The 12,999-nt window shown below is 40.3% G+C and overlaps 1 protein-coding gene across 2 annotated transcripts in view; it reads left to right on the top strand.

The window, feature by feature from the left end:
• The window catches only part of LOC133657763 (melanopsin-A-like), a 39,572-nt gene extending 28,658 nt beyond the window's left edge, over window positions 1-10,914 (top strand). For both annotated transcript variants that reach the window (XM_062059464.1, XM_062059465.1), the window contains exons 4-12: window positions 790-923; window positions 4,275-4,478; window positions 4,557-4,728; window positions 7,319-7,495; window positions 7,566-7,673; window positions 7,799-7,988; window positions 8,053-8,217; window positions 9,589-9,639; window positions 9,707-10,914. In XM_062059464.1, coding sequence (XP_061915448.1) covers window positions 790-923; window positions 4,275-4,478; window positions 4,557-4,728; window positions 7,319-7,495; window positions 7,566-7,673; window positions 7,799-7,988; window positions 8,053-8,217; window positions 9,589-9,639; window positions 9,707-9,871 — 1,366 coding nt within the window. In that variant the 3' untranslated portion in view covers window positions 9,872-10,914. The remainder of the gene's footprint in view (window positions 1-789; window positions 924-4,274; window positions 4,479-4,556; window positions 4,729-7,318; window positions 7,496-7,565; window positions 7,674-7,798; window positions 7,989-8,052; window positions 8,218-9,588; window positions 9,640-9,706) is intronic.
• The last annotated feature ends 2,085 nt before the right edge of the window (window positions 10,915-12,999 follow it).

The raw sequence follows: 12,999 nt of genomic DNA, 5'->3' as shown, positions 1-12,999 counted from the left end.
CAGCCATTTTCCATCCATCTTCCATCCATCTTCCACCCATCTTCCATCCATCTTCCATCCGTCTTCCAGCCGTCTTCATCTATCTTCCATCCATCTTCCATCCATCTTCCACCCGTCTTCCATTCATCTTCCATTCATTTTCCATCCATCTTTCACTCATTTTCCATCCATCTTTCACTCATCTTCCATCCATCTTCAACCCGTCTTCCATCCATCTTCCATTCATTTTCCATCCATCTTCCATCCGTCTTCCATCCGTCTTCCAGCCGTCTTCATCTATCTTCCATCCATCTTTCAGCCATTTTCCATCCATCTTCCATCCATCTTCCACCCATCTTCCATCCATCTTCCATCCGTCTTCCAGCCGTCTTCATCTATCTTCCATCCATCTTCCATCCATCTTCCATCCGTCTTCCATCCATCTTCCACCCGTCTTCCATTCATCTTCCATTAATTTTCCATCCATCTTTCACTCATCTTCCATCCATCTTCCACCCGTCTTCCATCCATCTTCCATTCATTTTCCATCCATCTTTCACTCATCTTCCACCCGTCTGCCATCCATCTTCCACCCGTCTTCCATCCGTTTTCCATCCATCTTCCATCCATCCTTGTTTCTTTCATTCTTCTCTGCTGACATCTTCCCAGAATCCTCTGAAGGCGCTTTGATTGAACGTCTTATTGATTGGAGCACTTAACAGATGTGTGTGTGCGCGTGCGTGTTTGTACGTGTGTGTCTGCGTGTGTGAGCGTGTGTGTGTGTGTGTGTGTGCATGTGTGTGTGTGTAGGAGCCGCAGCCTGCGAACACCCGCCAACATGTTCATCATCAACTTGGCTGTCACTGACCTGCTGATGTGTGTCACTCAGTCACCCATCTTCTTCATCAGCAGCATGCACAAGAAGTGGATCTTTGGGGAGAAAGGTACACACACACACACACACACACACACACACACACACACGCACGCATGCACGCACGCACGCACACACGACTGGCCTTAGGCATCATTTATTGATTGGAGCACTTAACATATAGCACTTAATTATAGATTGTTCTACAAATAAACCAAACACAACAAGACAAAAGGTTTTAAAAGTAATAATACTAATACAAGTAATAATACTAATACAAGTAATAATACTAATAAAAGTAACAATACTAATAGTACATTTATAAAATACAGTAGTATTACAGGATACACGTTTCATTGGTTCTATAAGGCAGAATTGACCTTAAAATTGTGTGTTGCTAAACAGTATCTCTGTGATGGTGCAGACTAGGAGTGCACAGAAAAATCGATGCACCTTTGAAATGCGAGAATCATCCCGATTCTAACTCGAGTCATAATTTTCAAAAGTTTATTTTACAAAAAAAGGTTGTTTTTTTAATACATATATATATATATATATATATACATATATATACTGTATGTATTTGTTTTACATAAATAATTTTTAATAAGATGTTTCTTAGGCCATCTCCATGCAACAAGAATTGCAATTCCTATTCACGCAGATTTTAAATCGATTTATAATTGTCAAAAATCTATAAAAAAAAAAAAGTGTATAATTAAAAACATTTTTTATTTTTTTTACAGGAATCATTTTTTAAAAATATGTTTTTAGGCCATCTCCATTCAACCAGAAATAGCTTTTATAACCTGATTTAAAAGCGTCTCATTAAGATTATCATACCAAATAATACATTGTGAGAATCGGTGTGAATGGAGAATCGATTCTGAATCGAATCGGGAAGGCTGTGGTGTACCTAATAAAGTGGCTGTGATGAAAAATCAATCTGTGAAGAAAAACTCTGAAAGGAAGAAGTGACTCTTCCTCCTCTCCCTCACACTCGACCTTCACGCTTTTGTTTCCCACCAACACTCCACAAAACACACCTTTTCTTCATGCTGTCGACTCTTTACAGCCTCCAAACTTTTTCCGCCAAGGACCACACGCTGAAAAGTCAAAGCGCGTAGGGGCCATTTTGATATTTTATTTTGTACAAAAAAATGTGATAAGACTTTACATATACTAAAAATGGTGTTATAGGTGAGAACGTGTATTAATATGAATTATTAGCAATGTCTTTATTTAAAAAAAACACCACACTGGCAAGCTGAACTGTCAACACGCACGCTCTCAAAAACATTAACAACCATGTTGTTAACACACACGCTGAAGCACTGAAGAGTAATCAACACATGAATAAAATACATTTTTCTTAGAGATGTCCGATATTATCGGCCGATAAATGCTTTAAAATGTAATATCGGAAATTATCGGTATCGTTTTTTTTATTATCGGTATGTTTTTTGTTTTTTTGTTAGTTTTTTTAAAAAATTAAATCAACATAAAAAACACAAGATACACTTACAATTAGTGCACCAACCCAAAAAACCTCCCTCCCCCATTTACACTCATTCACACAAAAGGGTTGTTTCTTTCTGTTATTAATATTCTGGTTCCTACATTATATATCAATATATATCAATACAGTCTGCAAGGGATACAGTCCGTAAGCACACATGATTGTGCGTGCTGCTGGTCCACTAATAGTACTAACCTTTAACAGTTCATTTTACTCATTTTCATTAATTACTAGTTTCTATGTAACTGTTTTTATATTGTTTTACTTTCTTTTTTATTCAAGAAAATGTTTTTAATTGATTTATCTTATTTTATTTTATTAATCTTATGTTCACCATACCTGGTTGTCCAAATTAGGCATAATAATGTGTTAATTCCACGACTGTATATATCGGTAACGGTTGATATCGGTATCGGTAATTAAGAGTTGGACAATAGCGGATATCGTCAAAAAAGCCATTATCGGACATCCCTAATTTTTCTCATTTCATTACATTTTTTTCTCCTATTTTTTATTTATTTACATTTTTACTTGATTTTTCGTTTGATTTACTGCAAATGGCCCCCGGGACACACTTTGGACAAAACAAAAAAGAAAAGAGTGCTGCACTACATAAAAGAAGTGCTGTAGTAAAAAAAAATGCTGTGGTAATCAAAAAGTACTGTACTAAAAAAGGAGTGCTGTAGTAAAAAAAAAAGTGCTGTAGTAATAAAGTACTGTGCTTAAAAAGGAGTGCTGTAGTAAAAAAAGGAGTGCTGTACCAAAAGTGGAGTGTTGTAGTAAAAAAATGAGTGTTGTAGTTAAAAGGCAAGCTGTACTAAAAATGGAGATAATTTTTGTAGTAAAAAAAGGAGTGCTGTTCCAAAAAAAGGAGTTCTGTACTAAAAAAAAGAGTTCTGTACTAAAAAAAAAGGAGTGCTGTAGTAAAAACAATTACTGTACTAAAAAAGGAGCGTTGTAGTAAAAAAGGCGAGCTGTACTAGTAAAAGGAGTGCTGTACTAAAAAAAAGTACTGTACTAAAAAGTGTTGTAGTAAAAAAAGGAGTGCTGTTCCAAAGAAAAGGAGTTCTGTACTAAAAAAAAAGGAGCGTTGTAGTAAAAAAGGCGTGCTGTACTAGTAAAAGGAGTGCTGTACTAAAAAAAAGTACTGTACTAAAAAGTGTTGTAGTAAAAAAAGGAGTTCTGTACTAAAAAAAGGAGTGTTGTAGTAAAAAAGGCGTTATAGTAAAATAAATTAGTTCTGTACTAAAAAAAGGAGTGCTGTAACTGTACTATAAAAGGAGTGTGTGTATTAAAAAAAATGAGTGCTGTAATAAAAAAAAGAGTTTTGTACAAAAAAGGTGTGTTGTAGTAAAATAAGGAGTGCTGTAATAAATAAAAAAGTACTGTACTAAAAAAAGTGCTGTACTAAAAAAAGGGCTGCAGTAAAAAAAGGATTGTTGTACCAAAAAAGGAGTGCTATAGTAAAAAAGGAGTGCTGTACTAAAAAAAAAGGGAAAAAAGTGCTGTACCAAAAAAAGAAATGCTGTCATAAATAAACAAGTACTGTACAGAAAAAAAGTACTTTATTAAAAAAAGGAGTGATGTACCAAAAAAATTAGTGTTGTATTTAAAAAAGTGATGTACTAAAAAAAGTGCTGTAGTAAAAAAAAGGAGTGCTATACCAAAAAAAGGAGTGATGTAGTAAAAAAAAGAGCTGTACTAAAGAAAGTGCTGTTGTAAAAAAGGAGTGTTGTATTTAAAAAAAAAGTTGTAGTAAAAAAAAGGAGTGATTTACTGTCATCATCATTTTAAGATCATTCTTTAATAAATAGTTTTTTATTTTCACTTTACTTGTGTGATGATCACACAACTATAAGATGTACACCATAATAACTTTTTCCAACTGTGTGTGTGTGTCAGCGTGCGAGCTGTACGCCTTCTGCGGCGCTCTGTTTGGCATCTGCTCCATGATCACTCTGTCGGTGATCGCCGTGGACCGCTACTTCGTCATCACGCGACCTCTGACCTCCATCGGCGTGTTGTCGCGCAAGCGGGCGCTGATCATCCTGGCGGCGGCGTGGACGTACTCGCTGGGGTGGAGCCTGCCGCCCTTCTTTGGCTGGAGTGAGGACACACACACACGCACACACACGCACACACGCACACACGCACGTATGTGTGACTAAAGGAGTGTGTGTGCAGGTGCGTACGTGCCCGAGGGTCTGCTGACGTCGTGCAGCTGGGACTACATGACCTTCACAGCGTCTGTGCGAGCGTACACCATGCTGCTCTTCGTCTTCGTCTTCTTCCTGCCGCTCCTCGTCATCATCTACTGCTACGTCTTCATCTTCAGAGCCATCCGCTCTACCAACCGGTCAGTTCCTGTCTGTCTCCACTTCACTTCCTGTCTGTCTCCACTTAAATTCCTGTCTATCTCCACTTCACTTCCTGTCAGTCTCCACTACACTTCCTGTCTGTCTCCACTTCACTTCCTGTCAGTCTCCACTTCACTTCCTGTCAGTCTCCACTTCACTTCCTGTCTGTCTCCACTTCACTTCCTGTCAGTCTCCACTTCACTTCCTGTTTGTCTCCACTTCACTTCCTGTCAGTCTCCACTTCACTTCCTCTCTGTCTCCACTTCCTGTCTCTCTCCACTCCACTTCCTGTCTGTCTCCACTTCATTTCCTGTCTGTCTCCACTTCACTTCCTGTCTCTCTCCACTCCACTTCCTGTCTGTCTCCACAGCGTGCCACTTCATTGCCTGTCTGTCTCCACAACGTGCCAATTCACTTCCTGTCTGTCTCCACGACGTGCCACTTCACTTCCTGTCTGTCTCCACGACGTGCCACTTCACTTCCTGTCTGTCTCCACGACGTGCCACTTGCCTTCCTGTCTGTCTCCACGACGTGCCACTTCACTTCCTGTCTGTCTCCACAGCGTGCAACTTCACTTCCTGTCTGTCTCCACAACGTGCCAATTCACTTCCTGTCTGTCTCCACGACGTGCCACTTCACTTCCTGTCTGTCGCCACGGCGTGCCACTTCACTTCCTGTCTGTCTCCATAACGTGCCACTTCACTTCCTGTCTGTTTCCACAACGTGCCACTTCCCTTCCTGTCCGTCTCCACAGCGTGCCACTTCACTTCCTGTCTGTCTCCACAGCGTGCCACTTCACTTCCTGTCTGTCTCCACAACGTGCCACTTCACTTCTTGTCTGTCTCCACAGCGTGCCACTTCACTTCCTGTCTGTCTCTACAGCGTGCCACTTCACTTCCTGTCTGTCTCCACAACATGCCAATTCACTTCCTGTCTGTCTCCACGACGTGCCACTTCACTTCCTGTCTGTCTCCACAACGTGCCACTTCACTTCCTGTCTGTCTTCACGACGTGCTACTTCACTTCCTGTCTGTCTCCATGACCTGCCACTTCACTTCCTGTCTATTTCCACCATGTGCCACTTCACTTCCTGTCCGTTTCCACAACGTGCCACTTCACTTCCTGTCTGTCTCCACAACGTGCAACTCCACTTCCACTTGTTATATCATGTTTTATTTTCACATCACACGACAAAGTAGTGAATAGTTTGTGCTGTTTTGGCTACTCTGTTCAGTCTTTCATCAAACTCGTTTGTTGTTGTGCCCTAAAAAGTGTTCATACTGTAAGTATTGCACTTATTACGCAGCAGCTGTTTGATCGTAACGTGCATCTCAGATGTAGTTTGGAGGTGTTGACATCGCCATGTAAAATCCCTCATGATGATCAGTAGCATGTCAATAGCAAAGCTAATGTAAATTAGCATCAAGCAAGCGCATTTTTGGAAAAGGGGAGCCTTACTTAAGTACGTTTTTTTGTTGGCATTAAGAATTGCAACATAACTTAACTCCCAAAGGGCAGCCAAATGGCTGGATGAACTCAGGTCTTTTGTGCAAGAATTATGTCGGAATACTTAAAAAATAAAAATAAAAATTTACAGGAAAAAATTATGCCATTCGTGTCAAATATATTGTGGGAAAAAAAATATTTTCGAAAAATGCAATATTGTATATTTTACAATAATTGTGCAAAAATATTGTTGGAAAAAATTGTTTTAAGAAAAAAGGTTTACTTTTTTAAGTATGCCATTTTACAGGATTAAAGTCAAATATTGTATATTGGAAAAAGTCATTTTTTTTTAGAAAATGAATTACAATATTGTGAAAAATAAATTGTCCAGCAAGAATTTTTAGGAATATATTGTGGGCAAAAAATTGTTTTACACGACAAAATTATGTAATTTTACAAGATTAAAATCAAATATATATATATATATATATAAATATATATATATATATATATATATACACACATAAATATATATATATATAAAATATAAAATGTATAAAAATACTAAATATATTGAAATACTAAATTTAAAAAAATAAATATATATGTATATATATTAAAATATAAAAATACTAAATAAAAAAATAAATATATATATATTATATATTTTTTTATTTTATATATATATATATATATATATATATATATATATATATACACATATAAAAAGTTGTTCATATTATGGGGAAAAAGCTGTCATTGTACAAGAATTATGTCGGAATATTTGGGGGAAAAAATGTACAACACAAAATTATGCCATTCATGTCAAATATAATGTGAAAAAAAATATATTTTTAAAAAAAAACAATACAATAGTGTGAGAAAAAAAATATCTAACAAGAATTGTGCAGAAATATTGTTAGAAAAAAGGTTTTAAGAAAAAATTATTAAAAATTATTTTTTTTAAGTATGGATTAAAGTCAAATACTGTATATTGGAAAAAGTCATAATTGTTCTCAGAAAATAAGTTTCATTATTGTAAAATAAAGTTGTCAAGCAAGAATTTATAGGAATACGTGTTTGTGTGTGTGTGTGTGTGTGTGTGTGTGTGTGTGTGTGTGTGTGTGTGCGTGTGTGTGTCAGGGCGGTGGGCAAGATGAACGGCAGCGTGCGGCATCACGTGTCGGCACGGGACTCGGCGAAGACGTTCCAGCGGCTGCAGAACGAGTGGAAGATGGCCAAGATTGCGCTGATCGTCATCCTGCTCTACGTGGTCTCGTGGTCGCCGTACTCCGCCGTCGCCCTCACCGCCTTCGCCGGGTAAAGCTCTCACGGTGGAAGGCATGCGCCATGTCGGGCAGGATACATTGTGGTGGTCTGCGGTGTGCAGGTACGCCGACATGCTGACGCCCTACATGAACTCGGTGCCCGCCGTCATCGCCAAGGCCTCCGCCATCCACAACCCCATCATTTACGCCATCACGCATCCCAAGTACAGGTAGCTCCGCTTCCTCGTTTCCATTAGAGCCCCCGCTAAGCTCGACCTGAATGCTAACTGGACCGTAGCGGATCTGCGGCGCTAATACCCGCTAAGTCGATGAAATCACAGCTGTCCTTCCCCAGGGTGGCGTTGGCGAAGTACATCCCGTGTCTCGGCGTCCTGCTGTGCGTGCGTCCTCACGACATGCGCTCTGCCAGCAGCAGCTTCATGTCCACACGGCGCTCCACCGTCACCAGCCAGTCGTCCGACATCAGCGCCCAGTTCCGCCGCCGCAGCAAGAGTCGCCTCTCGTCCGTCTCCGACAGCGAATCGGTGAGTTGGCCTTGACGGGCGACGGCTTTTATTTTGAAAAGCTCCTTGTCTTCCGTAACGGCAGGGGCTGACGGACACCGAGGCCGACCTGCCTAGTCTGGGCTCCCGACCCGCCAGCCGCCAAGTGTCCTGTGACATCAGCAGGGACACGGAAGACTTTACAGAATTCAAACCTTCTTCCAGCTTCAAGAGCAAGATGAAAAGTCACGACTCGGGAATCTTCGACAAGGTCAGCGCACAAACATCTTCATCGTCAGGAACCCTTCCCACCAGAGCGGTCTATAGAGAGAGTCGGGACAACCCGGTTTTAGAGTTGGTCCCAAACATGGCGCCTTGTAGTCACGTGTAGTAGTCAAAAGCCCCTCACGTGACTACAGGGCGCCATGTTTGGGACCAACTCTGAAACCGAGTTGTCCAGAGTCTCTCTCATTGGTCAAAAGCTCCTCACGTGACTATAGGACGCCATGTTTGGGACTAACTCTGAAACCGAGTTGTCCAGAGTCTCTCTCGTTGGTCAAAAGACCATCACTTGAATACAGAACGCCATGTCTGGGACCAAGTCTGAAACCGAGTTGTCCTGAGTTTCTGATTGGTCAATATCCCCTCACGTGACTATAGGGCGCCATGTTGGGACCAATTCTTAAAACGAGTTGTCCAGAGTCTCTCTGAGTGGTCAAAAGACCATCACGTGACTACAGGGAGCCATGTTTGGGACTAACTCTGAAAGCGAGTTGTCCAGAGTCTCTCTGATTGGTCAAAAGACGTGACTACAGGGCGCTATGTTTGGGACCAACTCTGAAACCGAGTTTTCTCGACTCTCTGATTGGTCAAAAGCCCCCCACGTGACCATAGGGCGCCATGTTTGGGACCAACTCTGAGACGAGTTGTCCAGAGTCTCTCTGATTGGTCAAAAACCCCTCACGTGACTACAGGACGCCATGTTTGGGACCAACTCTGAAACCGAGTTGTCCCGACTCTCTGATTGGTCAAAAGCCCCTCACATGACTACAGAGCGCCACGTTTGGGACCAATTCTCAAACCGGGTTATCCAGAGTCTCTCTGATTGGTCAAAAGACACTCACGTGGCTACAGAACGCCATGTTTGGGACCAATTGTGAAACCGAGTTGTCCCGACTTTCTGATTGGTCAAAAGCCCCTCACGTGACTACAGAACGCCATGTTTGGGACCAACTCTGAAACCGAGTTGTCCTGACTTTCTGATTGGTCCAAAGAGCCTCACATGACTACAGGGCACCATGTTTGGGACCAACTCTCAAACCGGGTTGTCCAGAGTCTCTCTGATTAGTCAAAAGACCCTCACGTGACTACGGGGCGCCATGTTTGGGACCAACTCTGAAACCGAGTTGTCCAGAGTATCTCTGATTGGTCAAAAGACCCACGAGACTACAGAATGCCATGTTTGGGACCAACTCTAAAACCAAAATGTCCCGACTCTTTGATTGGTCAAAAGACCCTCACGTGACTACAGGACGTCATGTTTGGGACCAACTCTTAAACCGAGTTGTCCAGAGCCTCTCTGTACACGGCTCAGCTTCCAACCACTCATCAGCATCCTCTTTGTCTCTTTGTCTTCCTGCAGACGTCCTTCGACACGGACATCTCCACCATCGGAGTCGGCCCCATTCCTAACGTGAGTACCAAGACTCGAATCGGACACCGTTTGTCTTCTGAACGTCCAAACCTGTCCTCTCTGACAGAACACTGACTCGGCACAAGGTCATGCGACCAGAAGCGCGCTGGGTCGCATCCCGAGCATCGTCATCACCGCCGAGTCCAGCCCCTTCCTTCCCATTGGCCGAAGCAGCTCACGCTCCTTCCGCGCCAAGGCCACCTACAGCAGCGCGGGGGCGGGGTCGGGCTAGAGACACGCCTCTTTCCTATTTGCATGTGACGAGCCCACGTCCAATCAGAATCATCTGAAACACAAACAGTGTGTCTCAAAAGCAATACTTGTATCAGTACACTTCAGTGAGTATGCTGTGTACACTGTGTACTTAGTTCCTGGAGTCCCCTTCATGTATCTAGCAGCTTTAAAACTATAAAAGGATATTGCTGCATCGACAATATGCCTAATATTTTTTATTTCTGACGGACCAAATATGTCGACACACACATGTCTGTCCATATTGGTACATATTTTTTCAGATGTATGAAATGAAGATGCAAAATGGCACCGGAAGAACAGTTTTAGTCTTGATGAATCACACCGCATGTGCTGAATAATTAGGGACCGAATGTCCCTGTGGGACCGATGACCCTATTGTAATTGTAGCGTTTTTAGGGACCGAATGTCCCTTTGGTACAGAGGACCCTATTGTAATTGTAGCGTTTTATTTTTTCTTTATTATTATACCGCCGCCTCTTTGAGCTGTAATTTGACCCCTTTAACATGCTTCAAAACTCACCAAATTGGACACACACATCAGGACTGGCGAAAATTGCCATTTAATCAAAAAACCAAACCCCAAAACTCTAAATTGCGCTCTAGCGCCCCCTAGGAAGAAAACACAGACAAAACTGCCTGTAACTCCCAGTAGGAATGTCATAGAGACATGAAACAAAAACCTCTATGTAGACCTAAATTTCATACAATGACATCCCCCAGCAAAAATCAACAGGAAGTTTGCAATTCCCCCTTCAAAACAAAAGTTTAGTAAAAACAGTCTCCTTTGCCTCTTTGAGCTGTAATTTGACCCCCTTAACATGCTTCAAAATTCACCAAACTGGCGAAAATTGCGATGTAATAAAAAAAACAAACCCCAAAACTCAAAATTGTGATCTAGCGCCCCCTAGGAATGAAACACAGACAAAACTGCTCCTAGGAAGAAAACTCAGACAAAACTGCTTGTAACTTCCAGTAGGAATGTCGTAGAGACATGAAACAAAAACCTCTATGTAGGTCTCACTCAGAAGATTTTGCAAATCCCCCTTCAAAACAAAAGTTGGGTCAAAACAGTCACTTTTTTTCAAACATTATCTCCTCTGAGCGTGTTTGTCGTGTCGGCTTCAAACTAGCACAGGAGAGAGATTGAACCCTTCTGATTGAAAGTTGATGAAAGAGTTTTAATTATAATTGCATCTTCTCCTCCCAGTATTGTGTGTGTTATGATGATCAGCATATATTCTGCATAGTCCTGAAGACAAACACAACAAATACTGCTCACAAGTTTAGTACCTCCGTTTTGTGTGCTATCAAGTTTGCACGTGTTTTAGTACACGTAAACCTTTAGTAGATCAGGCCCTGAGTGTAAGTACACAAGTGTAAAAGTGTAAGTACACAAGTGCAACACACTTGTTCACTAAAAATACCAAGTCTAAGTACACAACTGTAACACACTTATACACTCAAAATACTAACTGTAAGTACTCAACTGTTACACACTTATTCATTCAAAAGACTATAAGTACACGAGTGTACCACACTTAGTCACTCTAAAAATTGAAGTACAAGTACACAAATGTAACACACTTATGCACTTAAAGACTAAGTATAAATACAGAAGTGTAACAAACTTAGGCACTTAAAAACTAAGTATTATTATACAAATGTAACACACCAATTCACTCAAAATACCAAGTGTAAGTACAGAAATGTAATAAATACAAAAGTGGAGCACACTTATGCACTTAAAGACTAAGTGTAAGTACACAAGTGTAACACACTTGTGCACTTAGATACTAAGCATAAGTACGCAAACGTAACACACTTATGCACTTTAATACTAAGCACAAGTGCACAAGTGTAACACACTGTGTTAAATACTAAGTATAAGTACACAAGTGTAAGACACTTGTGCACTAAAAACACTAAGTGTAAGTACACATGTGTAACACACCTATGCACTTAAAGACTAAGTATAAGTAAACACGTTTAACACACTTTTTCACTAAAAAGACTGAGTGTAAGTACACAAGTGCAACACACTTATGCACTAAAAAGACAAAGTGTAAGTACACAGGTGTAACACACCTATGCACTTAAAGACTAAGTATAAGTAAACAAGTTTAACACACTTTTTCACTAAAAAGACTGAGTGTAAGTACACAAGTGCAACACACTTATGCACTAAAAAGACAAAGTGTAAGTACACAGGTGTAACACACGATTGCACTTAAAGACTAAGTGTAAGTACACAAGTATAACACACTTATGGACTAAAAAGACAAAATGTAAGTATACAAGTGTAACACACGTATGCACTAAAAAGACAAAGTGTAAGTACACAAGTGTAACACACTTATGCTCTTAAAAGACTAAGTGTAAGTACACAAGTGTAACACACTTATACACTAAAAAGACAAAGTGTAAGTACACAAGTGTAACACACTTATGCACTAAAAAGACAAAGTGTAAATACACAAGTGTAACACACTTATGCACTTAAAAGACTAAGTGTAAGCACACAACTCTTAAAAGACTAAGTGTAAGTACACAAGTCTAACACACTTATACACTAAAATACTAAGTGTAAGTACACAAGTGTAACACATGTATACACTAAAAAGACAAAGTGTAAGTACTCAAGCGTGACACACGTATACAGTTAAAGACTAAGGGTAAGTACACAAGTGTAACACACTTATGCACTTAAAAGACTAAGTGTAAGCACACAACTCTTAAAAGACTAAGTGTAAGTACACAAGTCTAACACACTTATACACTAAAATACTAAGTGTAAGTACACAAGTGTAACACATGTATACACTAAAAAGACAAAGTGTAAGTAATCAAGCGTGACACACGTATACAGTTAAAGACTAAGGGTAAGTACACAAGTGTAACACACTTATGCACTTAAATACTAAGTGTAAGTACACAAGTGTAACACACTTATACACTAAAAAGACAAAGTGTAAGTACACAAGTGTAACACACTTATGCACTTAAAGACTAAGTGTAAGTACACAAGTGTAACATACTTATGCACTAAAAAGCCAGTATAAGTACACAAGTGTAACACACCTATGCACTTAAAGACTAAGTGTAAGT

Source organism: Entelurus aequoreus, linkage group LG09 (assembly GCF_033978785.1).
Source record: "Entelurus aequoreus isolate RoL-2023_Sb linkage group LG09, RoL_Eaeq_v1.1, whole genome shotgun sequence".
In the NCBI taxonomy this organism is placed as follows: Eukaryota; Metazoa; Chordata; class Actinopteri; order Syngnathiformes; family Syngnathidae; genus Entelurus; species Entelurus aequoreus.
Note: the sequence above shows the minus strand (reverse complement) of the source record. Positions and strands in the feature narration are given on the sequence as shown.